This window comes from Haematobia irritans, chromosome 3 (genome assembly GCF_050003625.1).
Source record: "Haematobia irritans isolate KBUSLIRL chromosome 3, ASM5000362v1, whole genome shotgun sequence".
In the NCBI taxonomy this organism is placed as follows: domain Eukaryota; kingdom Metazoa; phylum Arthropoda; class Insecta; order Diptera; family Muscidae; genus Haematobia; species Haematobia irritans.
Genome location: NC_134399.1, coordinates 119,959,775 through 119,984,536, shown reverse-complemented (window position 1 = coordinate 119,984,536; position 24,762 = coordinate 119,959,775). Strand labels below are relative to the sequence as shown.

The 24,762-nt window shown below is 26.5% G+C and overlaps 1 protein-coding gene across 3 annotated transcripts in view; it reads right to left on the bottom strand.

Moving 5' to 3' along the window:
- Positions 1-24,762, bottom strand: part of Abca3 (ATP binding cassette subfamily A member 3) — a 177,711-nt gene that overhangs the window by 49,530 nt on the left and 103,419 nt on the right. For 2 of the 3 annotated variants that reach the window (XM_075299189.1, XM_075299188.1), the window contains exons 2-3: positions 6,957-7,302; positions 3,640-3,705 (exon numbers count right to left, since the gene is read on the bottom strand). In XM_075299189.1, the coding sequence (XP_075155304.1) occupies positions 3,640-3,705; positions 6,957-7,168 (278 nt within the window). In that variant the 5' untranslated portion in view covers positions 7,169-7,302. The remainder of the gene's footprint in view (positions 1-3,639; positions 3,706-6,956; positions 7,303-24,762) is intronic. The other variant, XM_075299190.1, reaches the window with a different exon arrangement.

Below are 24,762 nucleotides of genomic sequence, written 5' to 3'. Positions count from 1 at the left end.
ACCATTTTTGTCGAAATCAGAAAAACATATATATGGGAGCTATATCTAAATCTGAACCGATTTCAACCAAATTGGGCACGCAAAGCTACAATGCCAATTCTACTCCCTGTGCAAAATTTCAACTAAATCGGAGTAAAAAATTGGCCTCTGTGGTCATATGAGTGTAAATCGGGCGAAAGCTATATATGGGAGCTATATATAAATCAGAACCGATTTCAATCAAATTTGGCACGCATAGCTACAATGCTAATTCTACTCCCTGTGCAAAATTTCAACAAAATCGAAGTTAAAAATTGGCCTCTGTGGTCATATGAGTGTAAATCGGGCGAAAGCTATATATGGGAGATATATCTAAATCTGAACCGATTTCAACCAAATTTGGCACGCATAGCTACAATGCTAATTCAACTCTCTGTGCACAATTTCAACTAAATCGGAGCAAAAAATTGGCCTCTGTGGTCATATGAGTGTAAATCGGGCGAAAGCTATATATGGGAGCTATATATAAATCTGAACCGATTTCAATCAAATTTCGCACGCATAGCTACAATGCTAAATCTACTCCCTGTGCAAAATTTCAACCACATTGGGCCAAAACTCTGGCTATTATCGGGCGAAAGATATATATGGGAGCTATATCTAAATCTGAACCGATTTCAATCAAATTTTGCACATTTAACTGCACTAATAATTGTACTCCTAATGCAAAATTTCAAACAAATTGGGCCAAAACTCTGGCTTTTAAGACCATATTAGTCCAAATCGGGCGAAAGATATATATGGGAGCTCTATCGAAATCTGAACCGATTTCTTCCAAAATCAATAGGGTTCTATTCTGACCCAAATTAGGAACATGTGCCAAATTGGAAGGCGATTGGACTTAAATTGCGACCTAGACTTTGATCACAAAAATATGTTCACAGACAGACGGACGTACGGACGGACGGACAGACGGACATGGTTATATCGACTCAGGGACCCACCCTGAGCATTATTGCCAAAGACACCATGTGTCTATCTCGTCTCCTTCAGGGTTTGCCTGTCACAAACTGTGACTTTTGCGACATACATTTGCGACGGTATAATACGTATGTCACAAAAGTCGTAAACCTACTGTAAAAAACCTAATTTTTAATAGAAGAAATCCTGAACATTTTTTAATTTAGTTTGACAGCATTCGCTGTGAGTTTCTGCAGAAATTTGTGAAAGTTTTCCCACGGTCAAGCCTATTTTCTTAGGTGGTATCGAAATTCCCGTTGGTGAGTGTGCAAAATACTTTGGGGTTATATTGGACAGGAGACTGAACTTAAAGCTAAGAAAGGGCGAGAAAATCCACGGTTACCCTGTACTCGTGCAAAAGCCAATAGGGAAAATGAAACCGAAAATTGTGAACATTCCTAAGAATTGAAACTTCTTCGCACATACAATCGTCTTGCATATCATCGAATTCGCTGCCTAGCTGACGCGACTAAAGTATTTTGAGTTAGCGACTTTTGTTACTTTTTCTACATTTACGACGTGTATGTGACGTTTACAACTTTGCGACAGTCGCAAACCTAAAAAAGTTTGATTTTTTTTGGATACCATATACTAACACCACGTACTAAGTTGCAACCGGATCGGATGAAGTTTTCTCCTCCAAGAGGCTCCGGAGGTCAAATCTAGGGATCGGTCAAATCTTGGGGGGGGGGAGCTATATATAATTATGGACCGATATGGACCCATTCTAGCACGGTATTTAGATACCATATACTAACACCACGTACCAAATTTCATTCGGATCGTATGAATTTTGCTCCTCCAAGATGCTCCGGAGGTCAAATCTGGGGATCGGTTTATATGGGGGCTATATATAATTATGGACCGATATAGACCATTTTTTGCATGGTTTTTAGAGACCATATACTACCACCACGTACCAAATTTCATTCGGATCGTATGAATTTTGCTTCTCCAAGAGGCTCCGGAGGTCGAATCTGGTTATCGGTTTACATGGGGGCTATATATAATTATGGACCGATATAGACCAATTTTTACATGGTTGTTAGAGACCATATACCAACACCATGTACCAAATTTCATCCGAATCGTATGAACTTTGCTTCTCCAAGAGGCTCCAGAGGTCGAATCTGGGGATCGGTTTACATGGGGGCTATATATAATTATGGGCCGATATAGACCAATTTTTGGATGGTTATGAGAGACCATATACTAACACCATGTACCAATTTTCAGCCGGATCGGACAAAATTTGCTTCTCTTAAAGGATCCGCAAGTCAAATTTGTGATTGGGAGCCACCGTGGTGCAATGGTTAGCATGCCCGCCTTGCATACACAAGGTCGTGGGTTCGATTCCTGCTACGACCGAACACCAAAAAGTTTTTCAGCGGTGGATTATCCCACCTCAGTAATGCTGGTGACATTTCTGAGGGTTTCAAAGCTTCTCTAAGTGGTTTCACTAGAATGTGGAACGCCGTTCGGACTCGGCTATAAAAAGGAGGTCCCTTGTCATTGAGTTTAACATGGAATCGGGCAGCACTCAGTGATAAGAGAGAAGTTCACCACTGTGGTATCACAATGGACTGAATAGTCTAAGTGAGCCTGATACATCGGGCTGCCACATAACCTAACCTAACCTATGGGGGCTATAAATAATTATGGGCCGATATGGCCCAATTTTTGCATGTTTGTTAGAGACCATGTACTAACACCATGTATTACATTTCAGCCACATCGGATGAAATATGCTTCTTTAAGGGGCACCGCAAACCAAATCTGCTGGTCCGTTTATATGGGGGCTATATGTAAAATTGAACCGATATGGCCCATTTACAATACCATCCGACCTACATCAATGACAACTACTTGTGCCAAGTTTCAAGTCGATAGCTTGTTTCGTTCGGAAGTTAGCGCGATTTCAACAGACGGACGGACGGACATGCTCAGATCGACTCAGAATTTCACCACGACCTAGAATATATATACTTTATGGGGTCTTAGAGCAATATTTCGATGTGTTACAAACGGATTGACAAAGTTAATATAGCCCCCATCCTATGGTGTAGGGTATAATTAATAGGAAAGTCAATTAAAAAATTAATTGATATTATTATTTTTCTTGATTGATTTTTGCTTCAATTAAAAAATGTGTTGCATCAATTACATTTTAATTGAAAATTTTTCAAAACTCAATTAACACAGACAGACTTGTCACAAACAACTACTTCGGAATTGGTAATGAATGAATAGAAAATCCAGCAATGCGCTAAAAAAGAAATATTTGTGTAACAACTCCTAATTGTTTTTTGTTGAGGATACATCTCAATATTCGATTTTAATATGTATTCATTTCTGGATTAATATATTTAATTAATTGTTGATGGTATGCAAAATCTTTATATCAAAGATTTAAATTAAAACAAAAAATCTAAAAACTAAGTGTTAAACATTACAACTAAAGTCTTAGATCTGACACCAAATGTGTTAAATATATAACATAAAATATTACAGTATAAGAAAGGTGTTAAATTACAGTATAAGAAAGTGTTAAATATTATAATTGAAAATAAATAACTCAACAAATTAGCAAATAAAAATACACAAACACCTCAAATTCTTGAATACTAAGAACAAAATTACCTGTCCTTTTTCGCCAAAGCAGATTTCAATAAATTTCTCATTCTGCTGGCTGGTACTACTGTATTCCTTTAAGTTGAATTGCAAATAAGGTTTCGACGGTTTTAATATAAAAATTACATTTTACGGAACAAATGGGAAGAAAACACATGTTTTTAATACTAAACTTTGGAATTAGTTGTAAGAATATAATCATAATGATCCGACTAAAAATTATATATTAAAAAATTTCCCTCTACCACGTCATTGTATGCAATGCAGAAATTTATATCGAAATTAAAATAAATATTTTTTTCCGAAATAAAATAGAAAGGAAGTACTGCCCAAATTGTCTTTACAAAAAATTTTGCATAGAAATACAATTTTAACCAATTTTTTACCGAAAACTAATTTTGACGACAATTTTCTACAGAAACAAAATTATTAAAAAATATTCTATAGAAATAAAATTTTAACAAATTTTTCTATAGAAAATTTTGACAATGTTCTCAATAGAAATAAAATTTGGACAAAATTTTCTATAGAAAAAAATTTGGACAAAAATTTCTTTAGAAATAAATTTGGACAAAATTTTCTATAGAAATAAAATTTGGACAAAATTTTCTTTAGAAATAAAATTTGGACAAAAATTTCTTAGAAATAAATTTGGACAAAATTTTCTATAAAAATAAAATTTGGACAAAATTTTAAATAGAAATAAAATTTTGACAAAATTTTCTATAGAAATAAAATTTTGATGACAATTTTCTACAGAGAAAAATATTATATAAAAATATAATTTTGAAGAACATTTTTTTAAATACAATTTCCTATATAAATAAAATTTTGTTGGACATTTTCTATAGAAATAGAATTGTGAAGAAAATTTTCTATAGAGATAAAATTTTGACAAAACTTTCTGCAGAAAACAATTTTGCAGAAAATTGTCCATAGAAATAAAATTTCGAAGGAATTTTGACGGAAATTTTCTATAAAAATAATAGTATTACAAAATTTTCTATAGAATTTTTTATAGAAATAAAATTTTGACGAAAATTTTCTATAGAAATAAAATGTTGACGCAAATTTTCTATACAAATAAAAATTGTCTATAAAATTAAAATTTTTGCAAAATTTTCTATAGAAAAAAAAATTTGATGAAAAAAAATTTTATACAAATAAAATTTTGAAATAAAATTTTCAATAGAAATAAAATTTTGATGAAAAATTTCCATAGAAATAAAATTTTGATGAAAAATTTCCATAGAAATAAAATTTTGAAAAAAATGTTCTACAGAATAAAAATTTTGATTAAAATTTACTATAGAAATAAAATTTTTAAGAAAATTTTCTATAGAAATAAAATGTTTACCGATTTTTTTATAGAAGTAAAATTTTGACAAAATTTCCTATAGAAATAAACTTTTGACCAATTTTTTATAGAAATAAAATTTGGACGAACAATTTCTATAGAAATAAAATTTTGACGAAAATTTTCTATACAAATGTTGACGCAAATTTTCTATAGAATTAAAATTTGGCAAAATTTTCAATAGAAAAAAATTTTGATGAAAAAAATTTATAAAACTAACATTTTGAAAAAAAAAATAAAAAAATCTAAAGAAATAAGATTTTGAAAAAATTTTCTTTGGAAATAAAGTTTCCAATAAAAATAAAATTTTGACGAAAATTTTCTATACAAATAAGATGTTGACGCAAATTTTCTATACAAATAAAATTTTTCTATAGAATTAAAATTTGGCAAAATTTTCTATAGAACAAAATTTTGATGAAAAAATTGTACAGAACTAACATTTTGAAAAAAAAAATCTATAGAAATAAAATTAAAAAAAAATTCTTTGGAAATAAAGTTTTCAATAAAAATAAAATAAAATTTTGACGAAAATTTTCTATAGAAATAAAATGTTGACGCAAATTTTCTATACAAATAAAAATTTTCTATAAAATTAAAATTTTTGCAAAATTTTCTATAGAAAAAAAATTTTTGATGAAAAAAAATTCTATACAAATAAAATTTTGAAAAAATTTTCTTTGGAAATAAAATTTTCAATAGAAATAAAATTTTGATGAAAAATTTCCATAGAAATAAAATTTTGAAAGAAATGTACAGAACAAAAATTTTGATGAAAATTTACTATAGAAATAAAATGTTTAAGAAAATTTTCTATAGAAATAAAATGTTTACCGATTTTTTTATAGAAATAAAATTTGGACGAACAATTTCTATAGAAATAAAATTTTGATGAAAATTTTCGATACAAATAAAATATTGACGCAAAATTTTCTATACAAATAACTTTTTTCTATAAAATTAAAATTTAGCAAAATTTTCTATAGAAAAAAATTTTGATGAAAAAATTGTATAGAACTAACATTTTGAAAAAAAAAATCTATAGAAATAAAATTTTGAAAAAATTTTCTTTGGAAATAAAATTTTTAATAGAAATAAAATTTTAATGAAAAATTTCCATAGAATAAAATTTTGAAAAAAGTGTTCTACTGAATAACAATGAATGAAAATTTACTATAGAAATAAAATGTTTAAGAAAATATTCTATAGAAATAAAATGTTTACCGATTTTTTATAGAAATAAAATTTTGACAAAATTTTTTATAGAAATAAAATTTTGCAAAATTTTCTATAGAAATAAAATGTTGACGCAAATTTTCTATAGAAACAAAATTTTGACAAGTTTTTCTATAGAAAAAAATATTGACGAAAATTTTCTATACAAGTTAATTTTTGACGAAAATTTTCCATCAAAAAAAGAATTTTGACAAAAATTTTCTACAGAAATAAAATTTTGCAAAATTTTCGATATAAATATAATTTTGATGAAAAATTTTATAGAAATAAAATTTTGAAAAATATTTGAAACTTTTCTCTAGAAATAAAATTTTGACAAAATTTCCTATAGAAATTGCAATAGAAATAAAATTTTGAAGAAAGTGTTCTATAGAAATACAATTTTGAAGAATATTTTCTATAGAAATAAAATTTTGAAAACTAATTTCTATAGCAATAACATTTTGACAAAATTTTCTACAGAAATAATATTTTGACGTTAATTTTCTATAGAAATAAAATTTCGGAAAAATTTAAAAAAAAATGGCAAAATATTCTTTAGAAATAGAATTTTGACAAAATTTTCGATAGAATTGAAATTTTGCAAAATTTGTTGGCAAATAAACTGTTTCTACTATTTTATTTTTTTGTTGTTATTCTGAACATAATTTGTTCAATTTATTGTATTTTCTTTCTTATTATATAGTTTATTTAAATTTATCATATATTTAAAACATATTTCGAAAATACTTACCTAAACAAGTCTATGTTATCGATGGATTGAGGTTGATATTGAGAAATGGGTTTTTCTTCTGCCACCACCAGGGTTCGCACCAGCACCATCAGCAAAGAAAATATCACCGGTGCCAGAATTTCGATTGCGAATTGAACTTTGTGATGCCATTGTAGTAGCCAATTTTTCCATGTTAACAATTTAAATTTTTCCCATTTGCCAACGTGTGCCATTTTCCATAAATTCTTGTAATTTACTTATTTTATATTTTCTATAAATTCGTCGAAAATTTTGGAGACATTAAAATCTAAGAGATATTCGTTCCTGGAGAGATTTGTGATGGATTGTGTAGAAGTTTTAGTTAAGTCTGGAAAGAAAAAGAAGGTAGAGAAAAATTAATATGATATATTTTAAAAAAGGAGAACGAAAATTCGATGAGATCTGTAGCCTAATTTTAAATTTAAAGCTAGATAGTTGTCTAAAAATTGTTTTTATTTTAAAGAGTAGCATTTTTGGCTCGATATTGATTGCTATTCCTATAATATAAAATTTATTTTTTACTGTTTGGTATATTGGTATTATTCCTCTCCTACTAAGAGGTACTTCACAAATTTCCTATAGAAATAAAACTTTGACAAAATTTTCGATACGAATAAAATTTTGACAAAATTTTATATAGAAATAAAATTTTGACAAAATTTTGTATAGAAATACAATTTTGACAAAATTTTCTACAGAAATTAACTTTTGACAAAATTTGATGTAGAAATAAAATTTTGACAAAATTTTCTATAGAAATAAAATTTTGACCAAATTTTTTATAGAAATAGAATTTTGGCTGAATTTTCTATTGATATACAATTTTGATAGAAAAAAATGTATATAGAAATAAAATTTTGACAACATTTTCTATAGAAATTTTGACAATATTTACTATAGACATAAAATTTTGACAAAATTTTCTATAGCTATACAAGTTTGATAAACAATTTACTGTAGAAATAACATTTTGACAAAATCTTCTATAGAAATAAAATTTTGACAAAATTTTCTATAGACATAACATTTTGACAAAATTTTCTATAGAAATAAAATTTTGACAAAATTTTCCATAGAAATAAAAATTTTAATAAAATTTTCTATAGAAATAAAAATTTTGACAAAATTTTCTATAGAAATAAAATTTTGACAAAATTTTCTATAGAAATAAAATTTTGACAAAATTTTCTATAGAAATAAAATTTTGAAAAATTTTCTATAGAAATAAAATTTTGACAAAAGTTCCTATAGAAATAAAATTTTGACAAAATTTTCTATAGAAATAAAATTTTAACTAAATTTTCTATAGAAATAAAATTTTAACTAAATTTTCTATAGATATACAAGATTGATAAGAAATTTTCTGTAGAAATAACATTTTGACAAAATCTTCTATAGAACTAAAATTTTGACAAAATTTTCTATAGAAATAAAATTTTGACAAAATTTTCTATAGAAATAAAATTTTGACAAAATTTTCTATTGAAATAAAATTTTGACAAAAGTTTCTATAGAAAAAAAATTTTGACAAAATTTTCTATAGAAATAAAATTTTGACAAAATCTTCTATAGAACTAAAATTTTGACAAAATTTTCTATAGAAATAAAATTTTGACAAAATTTTCTATTGAAATAAAATTTTGACAAAATTTTCTATAGAAATAAAATTTTGACAAAATTTTCTATAGACATAAATTTTGACAAAATTTTCTATAGAAATAAATTTTGAACAAAATATTGCATTGAAATAAAAATTTTGACAAAATTTTCCATAGAAATAAAATTTTGACAAAATTTTCTATAGATATACATTTTGATAAAAAAATTTTCTATAGAAATAAAATTTTGACAACATTTTCTATAGATATACAATTTTGACAAAATTTTCTATAGAAATAAAATTCTGAAAAAAAATTTCTATAGAACTAAAATTTTGACAAAACTTTCTATAGAAATAGAATTTAACTGAATTTTCTTTAGAAAAAAAATGTTGATAAAATTTTCTATAGAAATAAAATTTTGATAAAATTTTCTATAGAAATAAAATTTTGACAAAATTTTCTATAGACATAAAGTTTTGACAAAATTTTCTACAGAAATTAAATTTTGACAAAACTTTTTATAGAAATAAAATTTTGATAAAATTTGCTATAGAAATAGAATTTTCACCGAATTTTCTAACGATATACAATTTTGATAAAAAAAAAATAATTTTCTATAGAAATAAAATTTTGACAAAATTTTCTATAGAAATAAAATTTTGACAAAATTTTCTATAGACATAAAATTTTGACAAAATTTTCTATAGACATAAAATTTTGTCAAAATTTTCTATAGACATAACATTTTGACAAAATTTTCTATAGAAATAAAATTTTGACAAAATTTTCTATAGAAATAAAATTTTGACAAAATTTTCTATAGACATAAAATTTGGCAAAATTTTCTATAGAAATAAAATTTTTACAAAATTTTCTATAGAAATAAAAATTTTGATAAAATTTTCTATAGAAATAAAAATTTTGACAAAATTTTCTATAGAAATAAAAATGTTGACAAAATTTTCTATAGAAATAAAATTTTTACCAAATTTTCTATAGAAATAAGATTTTGACAAAATGTTCTATAGAAATAGAATTTTGACTGAATTTTCTATTGATATACAATTTTGATAGAAAAAAATTTATATAGAATTTTGACAAAATCTTCTATAGAAATAAAATTTTGACAATATTTTCTATAGGCATACAATTTTGACAAAATTTTCTATAGACATAACATTTTGACAAAATTTTCTATAGAAATAACATTTTGACAAAATTTTCTATAGAAATAAAAATTTTGAAAAAATGTTCTATAGAAATAAAAATTTTGACAAAATTTTCTATAGAAATAAAATTTTGACTAAATTTTCTATAGAAATAAAATTTTGACTAAATTTTCTATAGAAATAAAAATTTTGAGAAAATTTTCTATAGAAATAAAATTTTGACAAAATTTTCTATAGAAATAGAATTTTAACAAAATTTTCCATAGAAATAAAAATTTTGACAAAATTTTTTATAGAAATAAAATTTTGACAAAATTTTCTATAGACATACAATTTTGATAAAAAATTTTATATAGATTTAAAATGTTGACAAAATTTTCTATTGAAATACAATTTTGATAAAACTTTCTTTATAAATAAAAATTTAACTGAATTTTCTATAGAAATAAAATTTTGACAAAATTTTCTATTGAAATAAAATTTTGACAAAATTTTCTATAGAAATAAAATTTTGACAAAATTTTCTATAGAAATAAAATTTTGACAAAATTTTCTATAGACATAACATTTTGACAAAATTTTCTATAGAAATAAAATTTTGACAAAATTTTCTATTGAATTTTTTCTATAAAAATAGTTTGTATTTTAAAGAATAGCATCTTTGGCTCGGAATCAATATCAAAATCCTTAAGGACAGTATAAAATCCTTGAATACTATTCTATTTTGAAGCATTTTTCCGCTTATGAAAGTCTTTTGATTGTCACAAATAAATTTCCTACCATTCCTATAATATAAAATGCTTCGAGGCAGAAACAATTCTATACGTGACGTTCAAACATGCAATTACAAAACGCCATAAACTATATCTCATATCGTGAGATAAATTGTCTAACTAATCTACCTCCATTTGTAGGTTGTGTGAACTAAACAAATACACCCACTTGTTCGATTAGAAATAGGATATTAAAATTCGTTAAGGTGTTTCCGTTAAAATTATTGACCACATATTAATCACTTATTTAATGGCATTTGTTTATATCAATATGACGAAAATAATATCTCAACTTTGTGACGGTAATTACCCATGAAAATTCAAATAAACTGTAGAATGAGGTCGTAAAAGTATTGGAGTATTAAGGAGTATTGGATAATTTCACAAATCATTAGTTCGGGAATACGTGCATACATGTGACTTTAAGAATATAAACTTTGAACTTTTGCAGGGCAAACTTTTGCGAACTGAATGGGGTGCTATATATCAACTATATAATGTTGATGAACAGCTCAATTTCCTACGAAAAGAAGGATAGATATAAATTTCAAATCTCTGGTTTACCTCGTCCATTAATTCTCCCATTATTCAGAGAGACTTAAGGAGGAAACGCTTTAAGACTCGAGCCTTGCTAGAAGATTTTCGGACACGAAGAGATTACTGAGTATATAGGGAAACTGAGTGAGGATCTTGGAAGAATGGGCTAAGGTAAATGGGATATTTCTCAACCAAGAAAAGACAACGTGTTTACTGATCTACGTCATGCGATTGAATTGAACTAAATTATGCTCCACATTTTGAGATTTCCACAAAGCGTTGGAAAATTTTGTGGCCAGTTGTACTTTGTAACTACAACTCACGAAATTACACCCTCACATAGAAGAAAAGAATATACAGCAGTATGTTCAGGAAAATTGGATAAAAACTATGGAGTCTAAAAGCCCAAGAAATAAAATCGGGAGATCGGAGGATATGGGGACAATATCAAAACACGAACTAATACACGCCATTTTCGGCACACCTCTTTATGGCCCTAAAACCTCTACACGCAGAGAAGGAATATGATCACCCCAACCATGTTCCAAGAGCAAAATGTTACTTTTTCACGGAAAACTGTAGCATGTTTGTCGAAACCATGTTCTTCTCTCCGAAATTATGTATCTGATTTCGGAAAGCATGTTATGTTTGACGAGAAAATAATATTTTTTCGACAAAAATATTTTTTCGCTGTGAAAAAGTAACATGGTGCTCTTGAAACATGTTTGAGGTGATTATATTCCTTCTCTGGGTGTAGATTTCTAATTTCATACAAATTGGATAAAAGCTATGGATTCTAAAAGCCCAAGAAATAAAATCGGGAAATCGGTCTATAGGGGGCTATATCAAACCATGGACCGATACTCGCCGTTTTCGGCATATACTTTTATGCTCCTAAAATACCTCTAGATTTGCAATTGCAAATTGGATCAAAATTACGGTTTCTATAAGACCAAGACCCCAAATCGGGAGTTTGGTTTATATGGGGACTATATCAAAGCCTGCATGCAGACGAAAGACGAGTTTGTGCAAAATTTCAGAAAGATTGCTTCATTATTAAAGACTGCAGCATGATTACAACAGACAGACAAACGGACATGGTTATTTGTTATATTTTCTTAGTATTTCTCCCTGATCAAGAATATATACGAGTATATACTTTATAATGTCCATGAAAATAAAGTCAACTTTAAAATTTATGTTAACATTAACAGAGCGTTAACAGAGCTCTGCTAAGTGCTTAACAGAGAAAATATAAAGGTAACTTTAAAAAGAGTAAATAGTTAAAATAAACAAGTAAGGAAAGCCTTAAGTCGGGCGGGGCCGATTATATTATACCCTGCACCACTTTGTAAATCCACATTTTCGATACTATATAAAATCCGTAAAATGTGTTGGGTGCTATCTGATTCCATCTGAACAAAATTTATAATCTATAGACTTAAAATTTAAGTCGGCTAATGATACAATATGTTAGTAAAAAACAAGTAAGTAAAGTCTAAAGTCGGGCGCGGTCGACTATATTATACCCTGCACCACTGCACCACTTTGTAGATCTAAATTTTCGATACCATATCACATCCCTCAAATGTGTTGGGGGCTATATATAAAGGTTTGTCCCAAATACATACATTTAAATATCACTCGATTTGATAGACTTCTACAAAATCTATAGACTCCAAATTTAAGTCGGCTAATGCACTAGGGTGTAACACAATGTTAGTAAAAAACAAGTAAGGAAAGTCTAAAGTCGGGCGGGGCCGACTATATTATACCCTGCACCACTTTGTAGATCTAAATTTTCGATACCATATCACATCCGTCAAATGTGTTTGGGGCTATATATAAAGGTTTGTCCCAAATACATACATTTAAATATCACTCGATCTGGACAGAATTTGATAGACTTCTACAAAATCTATAGACTCAAAATTCAAGTCGGCTAATTCACTAGGGTGGAACACAATGTTAGTAAAAAAATATGGGAAACATTTAAATCTGGAGCAATTTTAAGAAAACTTCGCAAAAGTTTATTTTTGATTTATCGCTCGATATATATGCATTAGAAGTTTAGGAAAATTAGTCATTTTTACAACTTTTCGACTAAGCAGTGGCGATTTTACAAGGAAAATGTTGGTATTTTGACCATTTTGGCGAAATCAGAAAAACATATATATGGGAGCTATATCTAAATCTGAACCGATTTCAACCAAATTTGGCACGCATAGCTACAATGCTAATTCTACTCCCTGTGCAAAATTTCAACTAAATCGGAGTTAAAATTTGGCCTCTGTGGTCATATGAGTGTAAATCGGGCGAAAGCTATATATGGGAGCTATATCTAAATCTGAACCGATTTCAACCAAATTTGACACGCATAGCAACAATGGTAATTCTACTCCCTGTGCAAAATTTCATCGGAGCAAAAAATTGGCCTCTGTGGTCATATGAGTGTAAATCGGGCGAAAGCTATATATGGGAGCTATATCTAAATCTGAACCGATTTTAACCAAATTTGGCACGCATAGCTACAATGCTAATTATACTCCCTGTGCAAAATTTCAACTAAATCGGAGCAAAAAATTGGCCTCTGTGGTCATTTGAGTGTAAATCGGGCGAAAGCTATATATGGGAGCTATATCTAAATCTGAACCGATTTCAACTAAATTTGGCACGCATAGCTATAATGCTAATTCTACTCCCTGTGCAAAATTTCAATTAAATCGGAGTAAAAGATTGGCCACTGTGGTCATATGAGTGTAAATCGGACGAACGATATATATGGGAGCTATATCTAAATCTGAACCGATTTCAATAAAATTTGACACACGTGACTATACTACTTATTGTTCTCCTGGTGCAAAATTTCAAGCAAATTAGGGTAAAACTCTGGCTTCTGGGACCATATAAGTCCATATCGGGCGAAAGATATATATGGGAGCTATATCTAAATCTGAACCGATTTCTTCCAAAATCAATAGGGTTCTATTCTGAGCCAAAACACATACTTGTGCGAAATTGGAAGTCGATTGGACTAAAACTGCGACCTAGACTTTGATTACAAAAATGTGTTCACGGACGGACGGACATGGCTATATTGACTCAGGAGCCCACCCTGAGCATTTTTGCCAAAGACACCGTGTGTCTATCTCGTCTCCTTCTGGGTGTTGCAAACATATGCACTAACTTATAATAATTCATAAGGCTGTGGAAAATTTCGAAAAAATAATAAAAAATAAAAAGTAATAAAATTAAATAAAATATTTTTTTTGCAATAAAACTAAGTTGAATTTAGCGTTGGATTAATTATCGATTTTTTCTGTGTATCTTTCATTTATAATTAGTTTGTTTTTATTTAATTATAATATTTTCCTTAATTATTCTTTCTGTTTTTAAAGCTTTTACCTCTTAATATTTTGTTTAAATTTTACTTCATTAGATATTAATATTATTATTATTATTGTTTTATATATATTTCCTTTTTCCCGTAGTGTTAAGTTTAGGAACCGTTCATCCAAAGCTTTCTTTACAATTCTCCTTAGAGCTTTTTCAACTGAATGGAAGTAGAAAGGTTCTGAGGTACCCCATTGGTTTTCCTACACCCTCAAAAAAATATCGCTTCTGTAACACACGGGAGCCACCGTGGTGCAATGGTTAGCATGCCCGCCTTGCATACACAAGGTCGTGGGTTCGATTCCTGCTTCGACCGAACACCAAAAAGTTTTTCAGCGGTTTATTATCCCACCTCAGTAATGCTGGTGACATTTCTGAGGGTTTCAAAGCTTCTCTAAGTGGTTTCACTACAATGTAGAACGCCGTTCGCTTCTCTAAGTGGTTTCACTACAATGTAGAACGCCGTTCGGACTCGGCTATAAAAAGGAGGTCCCTTGTCATTGAGCTTAACATGGAATCGGGCAGCACTCAGTGATAAGAGAGAAGTTCACCAATGTGGTATCACAATGGACTGAATAGTCTAAGTGAGCCTGAGGTGGCAGCCCGATACCTAACCTAACCTAACCTAACACACAGTTTGTTTCAAAGATATATATTTTCAGGATTGGTACAAACAATATATTGTTTGTATTGTTCAAATATATTATGTTTCACCTTAGGGCATACACTGGTAGTAAAAAATTTTAATGAAATTTTCTTTGTGTGGATATATTTTTATGGCGCCAATTGGTTACTTCCATTATTTTACTTGCAGCATACTCTCTAGGTCTCTCTTTGAAAACACATATATGTTTGTAGGCTATTTCTAAATTAATATATGTTTGCATTCAAACATATTTACAAAAATTTTAAGTCCCAAACATAATATGTTGTAACATATTAGCATATATGTTCCAAACATGTTATGCTAGTTTATGAACATTATATACTTGCACTTAAAAATATTGTGTTAAAAAATTTGTGTTGCAAACAAATAATTTTTACACCCAAACATATGAAAAACAGTATTTTCCGTCCGTGTAGCACCTGCCTTAAAGCTTGTTCGTGTGGTTCGGACCGCAGTGGATCATCCCTAATTCTGGAGACTCTCCTGCAATAACTCCTAGGCCTTAATCACTTAGATCGGATTGTAGAACATCGTCTAAGAGCACTTATCTTGCTACAATTCTCTGAGGAGCTTATACGCATGGGTCGGATATAGGCAGAGCTTTTTAATAAAAATCTGATACGTTAATTGACAAACAAATTAATTCTATTGGTAGAACGATTAACTGGAAAATTGTATATTATGAAAATCATGAGTTTTAATAATAAGACCTTGACCTCAAATAAATAAATACAGAATTTTTTCTTCTTCATACCAATAATAGAATATTCTAACTTTATGATACGATATCACAAAGCAATGTCTTATTCAATTTTATGGCTTTAGTCACATTATTGCAATGACAATTTATTTATTTCCCATATATCTCTTCATATTCTTTTTCAGACATACTAAATGCATATCTATCAAAACTTGGTAACATGTGTTTCAATTATCACACATTTATGTTACTTCCCATAATTACCCAGTGATAAGAACAAGCAGACATAATGATAAGTCTATCAAGCTATGCGTTACCTTCAATTTGGCCGATAATCCAACTATGCCATGTCTAGAAACGGCACTAACGAAAACGTGTAAGTACAAAATTCTTGAATCAAGTTCACTAGCCATAAAATTCTTTATTGATTCAGTACAAGTATTAACTATTCACAATACATTCACATCTTGAAGTGCAAAATCTAATATAACCCCCTATTGTTTATATGCTATCAATTGACGCGTTTTTGTTTGTTTTTGTTCTATATAAACAAATTTCAGGTAAGTGAACTAAAGCCAAAATATTATTGATTAGATTATTAGTTGGACATTTATTGTTTTGGAACTTAGTATACAGTTCAGTGAGTTATTGAAATGGTGAGTATTTTCCCAAAGTGTACAAGAACGAAGAGTCTCGAAGAGATGATACCCCAGAAACATATGGAATAATAGTTTTGTCTGTCTGTCTGTTGTGATCACGCTACAGTCTTCAATAATGAAGCTATCGTGCTGAAATTTTTCATAAACTCGTCTTTTGTCTGGAGGTAGGTACAGTTCGAAAAGAAACAATATCTGTGCAGATTTTGATATAGCCCGCATACTAACCGGTCCGATTTGCCTAAATTTCAAAATCTAAAGGTACTTTAGTTCCATAACTAAGTTTGCCCAATATGGTGTGATTTGGTCCATATTTTGATATAACCCCCATATAGCCCGATCGACTGATTTGACCTCTTGGGCTTCTATATCACGGTTGCCACAATTGGTAGAATTCTACCCAAAAATGGTAGATTTTAACAACATTTTCTATAGATATAAAATTTTGACAAAATTTTCTATAGATATAAAATTTTGACAAAACTTTCTATAAATATAAAATTTTGACAACATTTTCTACAGAAATAAAATTTTGACAAAATTTTCTATAGAAATAAAATTTGCAAAAAAAAATTTATAGAAATAAACTTTCGACAAAATTTTCTATAGAAATAAAATTTTTACAGAATTTTCTATATAAATAAAATTTTAATAAAAAAATTTTCTATAGAAATAAAATTTTGATAAAAAATTTTCTATAGAAATAACATTTGCACAAAATTTTCTAAAGAAATAAAGAGTTGACAAAATTTTCTATAGACATAAAATTTGGAAAAAATTTTTTATAGAAATAAAATTTTGACAAAATTTTCTATAGAAATAAAATTTGGAGAAAATTTTATAAAGAAATAAAATTTTGTCAACAATATCTACAGAAATAAAATTTTGACAAACTTTTCTATAGAAATAAAATTTTGACAGAATTTTCTATTGAAATAAAATTTTGACACAATTTTCTATAGAAATAAAATTCTGACAAAATTTTCTATTGAAATAAAATTTTGACACAATTTTCCATAAAAATAAAATTTCGACAAAAATTTTTATAGAAATAAATTCTGACCAAATGTTCTGTAGAAATAAAATTTTGACAAAATGTTCAATAGAAATAAAATTTTGATAACAAATTTTCTTTAGAAATGAAATTTCGACAAAATTTTCTATAGAAATAAAATTTTGACAAAATTTTCTATAGAAATAAAATTTTAATAAAAATTTTTCTTTAGAAATAAAATTTTAAGAAAATTTTCTATAGAAATAAAATTTAGATAAATCTTTCTATAGAAATAAAATTTTGACAACATTTTTTTAAAAATTTTTCTATAGAAATAACATTTTGACAAAATTTTCTAAAGAAATAAAGTGTTGACAAAAATTTTCTTTGGACATAAAATTTGGAGAAAATTTTTTATAGAAATAAAATTTTGACAAAATTTTCTATAGACATAAAATTTGGAGAAAATTTTTTATAGAAATAAAATTTTGATAAAATTTTCAATAGAAATAAAATTTGGAGAAAATTTTATAAAGAAATAAAGTTTCTTTATAAAATTTATAAAGTTAAAGTTTCTACAGAAATAAAATTTTGACAAAATTTTCTATAGAATTAAAAGTTTGACAAAATTTTCTATAGAAATAAAATTTGGAGATAATTTTATAAAGAAATAAAATTTTGTCAACATTTTGTACAGAAATAAGATTGCGACAGAATTTTCTATAAAAATAAAGTTTTAATAAAAGATTTTCTATAGAAATAAAATTTTGAAAAAAATTTTCTATAGAAATAAAATTTTGACAAAATTTTCTATAGAAATAAAATTTTGACAAAATTTTCTATAGAAATAAAATTTTGAAAAAAATTTTCTATAGAAATAAAATTTTGACAAAATTTTCTATAGAAATAAAAATTTGACAAAAATTTTTATAGAAATAAAATTCTAACAAAATTTTCTATAGAAATAAATTTTTGACAAAATTTTCTACAGAAATAAAATTTTGAAAAAAATTTTCTATAGAAATAAAATCTTGACAAAATTTTCTATAGAAATAAAATTTTGACAAAATTTTCTATAGAAATAAAATTTTGACAAAATTTTCTATAGAAATAATATTTTGACAAAATTTTCTATAGAAATAAAATGTCGACAAAATTTTCTATAGAAATAAAAATTTGACAAAAATTTTTATAGAAATAAAATTCTAACAAAATGTTCTATAGAAATAAATTTTTGACAAAATTTTCTACAGAAATAAAATTTTGAAAAAAATTTTCTATAGAAATAAAATCTTGACAAAATTTTCTATAGAAATAAAATTTTGACAAAATTTTCTATAGAAATAAAATTTTGACAAAATTTTCTATAGAAATAAAATTTTGACAAAATTTTCTATAGAAATAAAATGTCGACAAAAATTTTTATAGAAATAAAATTCTAACAAAACGTTCTATAGAAATAAATTTTTGACAAAATTTTCTACAGAAATAAATTTACAATCTTGACAAAATTTTCTATAGAAATAAAATTTTGATAAAAAATTTTCTATAGAAATAAAATTTTGATAAAAATTTTTCTATAGAAATACAATTTCGACAACATTTCTATAGAAATAAAATTTTGACAAAATTTCTATAGAAATAAAATGTTGACAAAATTTTCTATAGAAACAAAATTTTGACAAAATTTTCTATAGAAATAAAATTTTGACAGAATTTTCTATAAAAATAAAATTAAAAAAAAAATCTTTAGAAACAAACTTTTGCCAAAATTTCTATAGAAATAAACTTTTGACAAAATTTCTATAGAAATAAAATTGTGACAAAATTTCTATATAAATAAAATTTTGACAAAATTTTCTATAGAAATTAAATTTTTACAAAATTTTCTATAGAAATAAAATTTTGTCAACATTTTCTACAGAAATAAAATTTTGGCAGACTTTTCTATAAAAATAAAATGTAAAAAAAGAATTTTCTTTAGAAATAAAATTTTGACAAAATTTCTACAGAAATAAAATTTTGACAAAATTTTCTGTAGAAATGAAATTTTGACAACATTTTCTATAGAAATAAAATTATGACAAAATTTTCTATAAAAATAAAATTTTGACAAAACTTTCTATAGAAATAAAATTTTGACAAAATTTTCTATATAATAAAATTTTGACAAAATTTTCTATATAATAAATGAGAAATTTTTCTATAAAATTTTTGAAATTTTTGATAAGTTTTTCTACAGAAATAAAATTTTCTATAAAAATAAAATTTTAATAAAAAATTTTCTATAGAAATAAAATTTTGACAAAATTTGTATAGAAATGAACTTTTGACAACATTTTCTATAGAAATAAAATTTTAACAACATTTTCTATAGAAATAAAATTTTGACAAAATTTTCTATAGAAATAAAATTTTGACAAAATTTTCGATAGAAATAAAATTTTGACAAAATTTTCGATAGAAATAAAATTTTGCAAATTAAGATTTTTATGTTTGGTAGTTTTTTTGGTAAAATTTTCTCCAAATTTTGGTAGATTATTTTGGGCTCGAGTGGCAATAGTGTTCTAGACACCGCAATTTTTATTCCATTTGCCTAAAATTCATAATCTAGATATAATTCGGGTCTATAAATAGGTGTGGCGAATATGTCGAGTATCGGTCCATGGTTTGGTATAGCCCCCTTATAGACCGACCTCCCGATTTAGCTTCTTGAGTGTTTACACATGCGAATTTTTATCCGATTTGCTTGAAATTTAAAATCTAGAGGTATTTTGAGTTCGTCTATGGTGTGTATCGGTCCATGATTTGGTATAGCCCCACATAACCTGATCTCTCGATTTGACTTCTTGGGCTTCTAGACACCTCAAGTTTTATTCGACTTACTTGAAATTGAAAATCTGGAGGTATTTTAGGTCCCCACATTAGTACGCTGAATATGGTGTGTATCGGTCCACGTTTTGTTATAGCCGCTAATTTTGCCCGATTTGACTTCTTAGGCTACTATAAACGGCAATTTTTATCCAATTTGACTCAAATTAGAAATCTGGAAAGATTTTTGGTCCACATAGGTATGCCGAAGATGGTGTGTATCGATCCATGTTTTTGGTATTTAGCTCATATATACCGATCTCCCGATTTGACCGCGTCTAGACATCCAAATTTTTATTCGATTTGTATAAAATTCAATATCGAAAGGTATTTTGGGTCTACACATAAGTAAGCCGAATATGGGGCTTATGGAAACAAATTTTGATATAACCGTTATAGACCGTTGGGGTGTCTAGAAGCCCCGCAAGTCATATACTTGCGGGGCTTCTAGACACCCCAATTTTATTCGATTTGCATGAAACTGAAAATTTAGAGGTATTTTGGGTCCACAAATAAGAATGTATGGTGTGGATCGGCCCATGGCTTTGGTATATCCCCTTGAGTTTAATCTCCCGATTTCATGTCGGTATATAAGTTAGCTTGGCAGAGTATCTGTCATCAAATCCACTTGAAATTATATATATTTTCAAGTAATTCGACGAAGGGGTTTCAAAGGAAACAATTATATTGTTAAATTCATGGTGGTGGATATTTAAGATTCGGCCCAGCCGAACTTCAGTTCGTATTTACTTTTTTTTTGCTGCAGTTCTTTTTTTTTTGTATCTCTTCAAAAAATTTAAATTTCACCAAAAAAAAAAAATTTATTACAATTTTTATTTTTTTATTCTAAATTTCTTCGAAAAGTTCAAATTTCACCAACATAAATAACATAACAATAACCAATTATTAAACTTTTTTTTTCTAACATTATAATCGATTTCGTCAAGCGTTGTCAGATTTCCGACAGCTAGTTCTAGGCGTTACATACACATGTACAAACTTATTATACCCGTGTACCACCGCAGTGGTGAAGGGTATAAAATTCCAAGCTGATTCATTTCCATTCCATTTCGAATGAACTTTACAGGTTAGTCGCATTATCTTGAAATAATCACCAGTGTCTCATTATCAACAAATATAAATTGTTTTATTTCTTCGAACTTAACGCTTAAATTATTACTTTTCGTATTTGTTTAAATGCACAACTTATATTGAAGCTATAAAAACCAATAGATTATACAATTCATAGAAGAACAAAAAGGTGCATAATACCTCATAGTTCCCAATACTGTCAATACGCCAATAGTGACAATAGTTAATATTTTGATCCCCATTTGGTTTTTGCTCATTGATAATGATATTGTTAAATGAATTTTATGTATGTATGTTAATTGTTACGGCATATTGAATGGTTCTTTATCTATATTGTTATATATTTTGCAGGGTTAACAACAATTAAACGAAATTGATTTAAGAATTATAAAATAGTGATTCATCAAAAAGTTCACCAATACTCAGCTTATAATTTCCTATATACAGTGTATATTAAAATATTTATTATTATTTATAATGAACAAATTATTCTAGTTGAAAAATGAAAATCCACATGTATCAAAAATAATCAAGTAGATCGATCTAAATAACTGTTCTGTTGTTTGCATTTTTTTTTTTTTGTTTTTTGGATATTGTGAATTTTATGGACCTCGATTAAAATATTAACTGACACAATTAACTGTTTATCCAAACAATTGAGTCAGTGAATAAAATGATTGAAAATCGTAACGACTGAATTAAAATGAATTAATTATTTCAATTAATATTTTAATTAAATAAAACAAATATTTCCAATCAAAACTAAAATAAAAAATACTTTGGCGACCAACCGAATTGCTTCTTAAATGTTTCCTCAGACTAATTTCACATTTCTTTGGCTCGTAATCAATACCAATGTCATTAAAGACAAAATCATTGTCTTTCATGAAAAATCCGGAATTTCGTTTGCCTAAAAATTTGTTCCGAAGGAAAATCATTTTTCTTTGGGTCTAATCTTCTAGTCTTCTGAAAGTCCCTCATCATAGCAGGTTACTTCAAAATTTATAGAATTTCAGATGGATTTTAAGAAGAAGATCGAGAAGATCGATTCAAATGATACGCTTGCCGAAGTTAAATTTAAATGTCTACATATGGAGCCTATATAAGGTTCTTGGTTTATAAGAAACGTATTGTGTATGCGTACAAAAAAAAAAGATGAAATAACGTCTGTGATTTGAAATCTAAATTCTGTAGATTTTTCATCCATTCTTCTAATAAGTACGAGAAGTAATATCTGGAAATTTTTTCGTTTAGCTTCGAGCAATTTGTATGGCCAGGGTGTCTTGAATCCCCTCAAACATAAAGTCGGAAGGTCAGTCTATATGGATCTATTTCCGAATCTAAATTACCTGTAGGCAGTGTTGCCAGTATTGGGGATATTTTTCGTGAATGGGGACGAAATTTCTAATTTGGGGATTTGGAGATTTGTTGGGGAATTTTCATAAATTTGGAGATTTTTGTGAGGATTTTTTCGAGAAATCGATTTAATCTTTTTTAACAAACTTTTATTTCTATAGAAAATTTTCTCGAAATTTTATTTCTATAAAAAATTTTCTCAAAATTTTATTTCTATAGAAAATTTTCTCAAAAATTTTTTCCTATCTAGAAAATTTTGTCAAAATTTTATTCCCACACGCAGAGAAGGAATATGATCACCTCAACCGTGTTTCAAGAGCAAAATGTTATTTTTTGATTTTTGTTAAAATTTTGTTTCTATAGAATTTTTGTTAAAATTTTGTTTCTATAGAAAATTTTGTCAAAATTTTATTTCAATAGAACATTTTCTCAAAGTGTTATTTCTATAGAAAATTTTGTCAACATTTTATTCCTATGTGGAAATGTTTGTCAAAATTTTATTTCTATAGAAAATTTTCTCAAAATTTTATTTCTATAGAAAATTTTCTCAACAATTTATTTCTATAGAAAATTTTCTCAAAATTTTACTTGTATAGAAAATTTTCTCAAAATTTTATTCCTATCTAGAAAATTTTGCCAAAATTTTATTCCTATGTTGAAATTTTTGCCAAATTTTATTTGTATAGAAAATTTTGTTAAAATTTTATTTCTATAGAAAATTTTGTTAAAATTTTATTTCTATAGAAAATTTTGTCAAAATTTTATTTCTATAGAAAATTTTGTCAAAATTTTATTTCTATAGAAAAATGTTGTCAAAATTTTATTTCTATAGAAAATTTTCTCAAAATTTTATTCCAATCTAGAAAAATTTGTCAAAATTTTATTCCCATGTGGAAATTTTTACCAAATTTTATTTCTATAGAAAAATTTCCCAAAATGTTATTTCTATAGAAAATTTTCTCAAAATTTTATTCCATTCTAGAAAATTTTCTCAAAATTTTATTCCATTCTAGAAAATTTTCTCAAAATTTTATTCCATTCTAGAAAATTTTCTCAAAATTTTATTTCAATAGAACATTTTCTCAAAGTGTTATTTCTATAGAAAATTTTGTCAACATTTTATTCCTATGTGGAAATGTTTGTCAAAATTTTATTTCTATAGAAAATTTTCTCAAAATTTTATTTCTATAGAAAATTTTCTCAACATTTTATTTCTATAGAAAATTTTCTCAAAATTTTACTTGTATAGAAAATTTTCTCAAAATTTTATTCCTATCTAGAAAATTTTGCCAAAATTTTATTCCTATGTTGAAATTTTTGCCAAATTTTATTTGTATAGAAAATTTTGTTAAAATTTTATTTCTATAGAAAATTTTGTTAAAATTTTATTTCTATAGAAAATTTTGTCAAAATGTTATTTCTATAGAAAATTTTGTCAAAATTTTATTTATATAGAAAAATGTTGTCAAAATTTTATTTCTATAGAAAATTTTATCAAAATTTTATTTTTATAGAAAATTTTGTTAAAATTTTATTTCTATAGAAAATTTTGTTAAAATTTTATTTCTATAGAAAATTTTGTTAAAATTTTATTTCTATAGAAAATTTTGTCAAAATTTTATTTCTATAAAAAATGTCAAAATTTTATTTCTATAGAAAATTTTCTCCAAATTTTATTCCTATCTAAAAAATTTTGTCAAAATTTTATTCCTATGCGGAAATTTTTGTCAAAATTTTATTTCTATAGAAAATTTTTTAAAAATTTTATTTCTATAGAATTTTTTTTTTAAATTTTATTTCTATGGAAAATTTTGTCAAAATTTTATTTCTATAGAAAATTTTCTCGTAATTTTATTTCTATAGAAAATTTTCTCGTAATTTTATTTCTATAGAAAATTTTCTCGTAATTTTATTTCTATAGAAAATTTTCTCAAAATGTTATTCCTATCTAGAAAATTTTGTCAAAATTTTATTTCTAT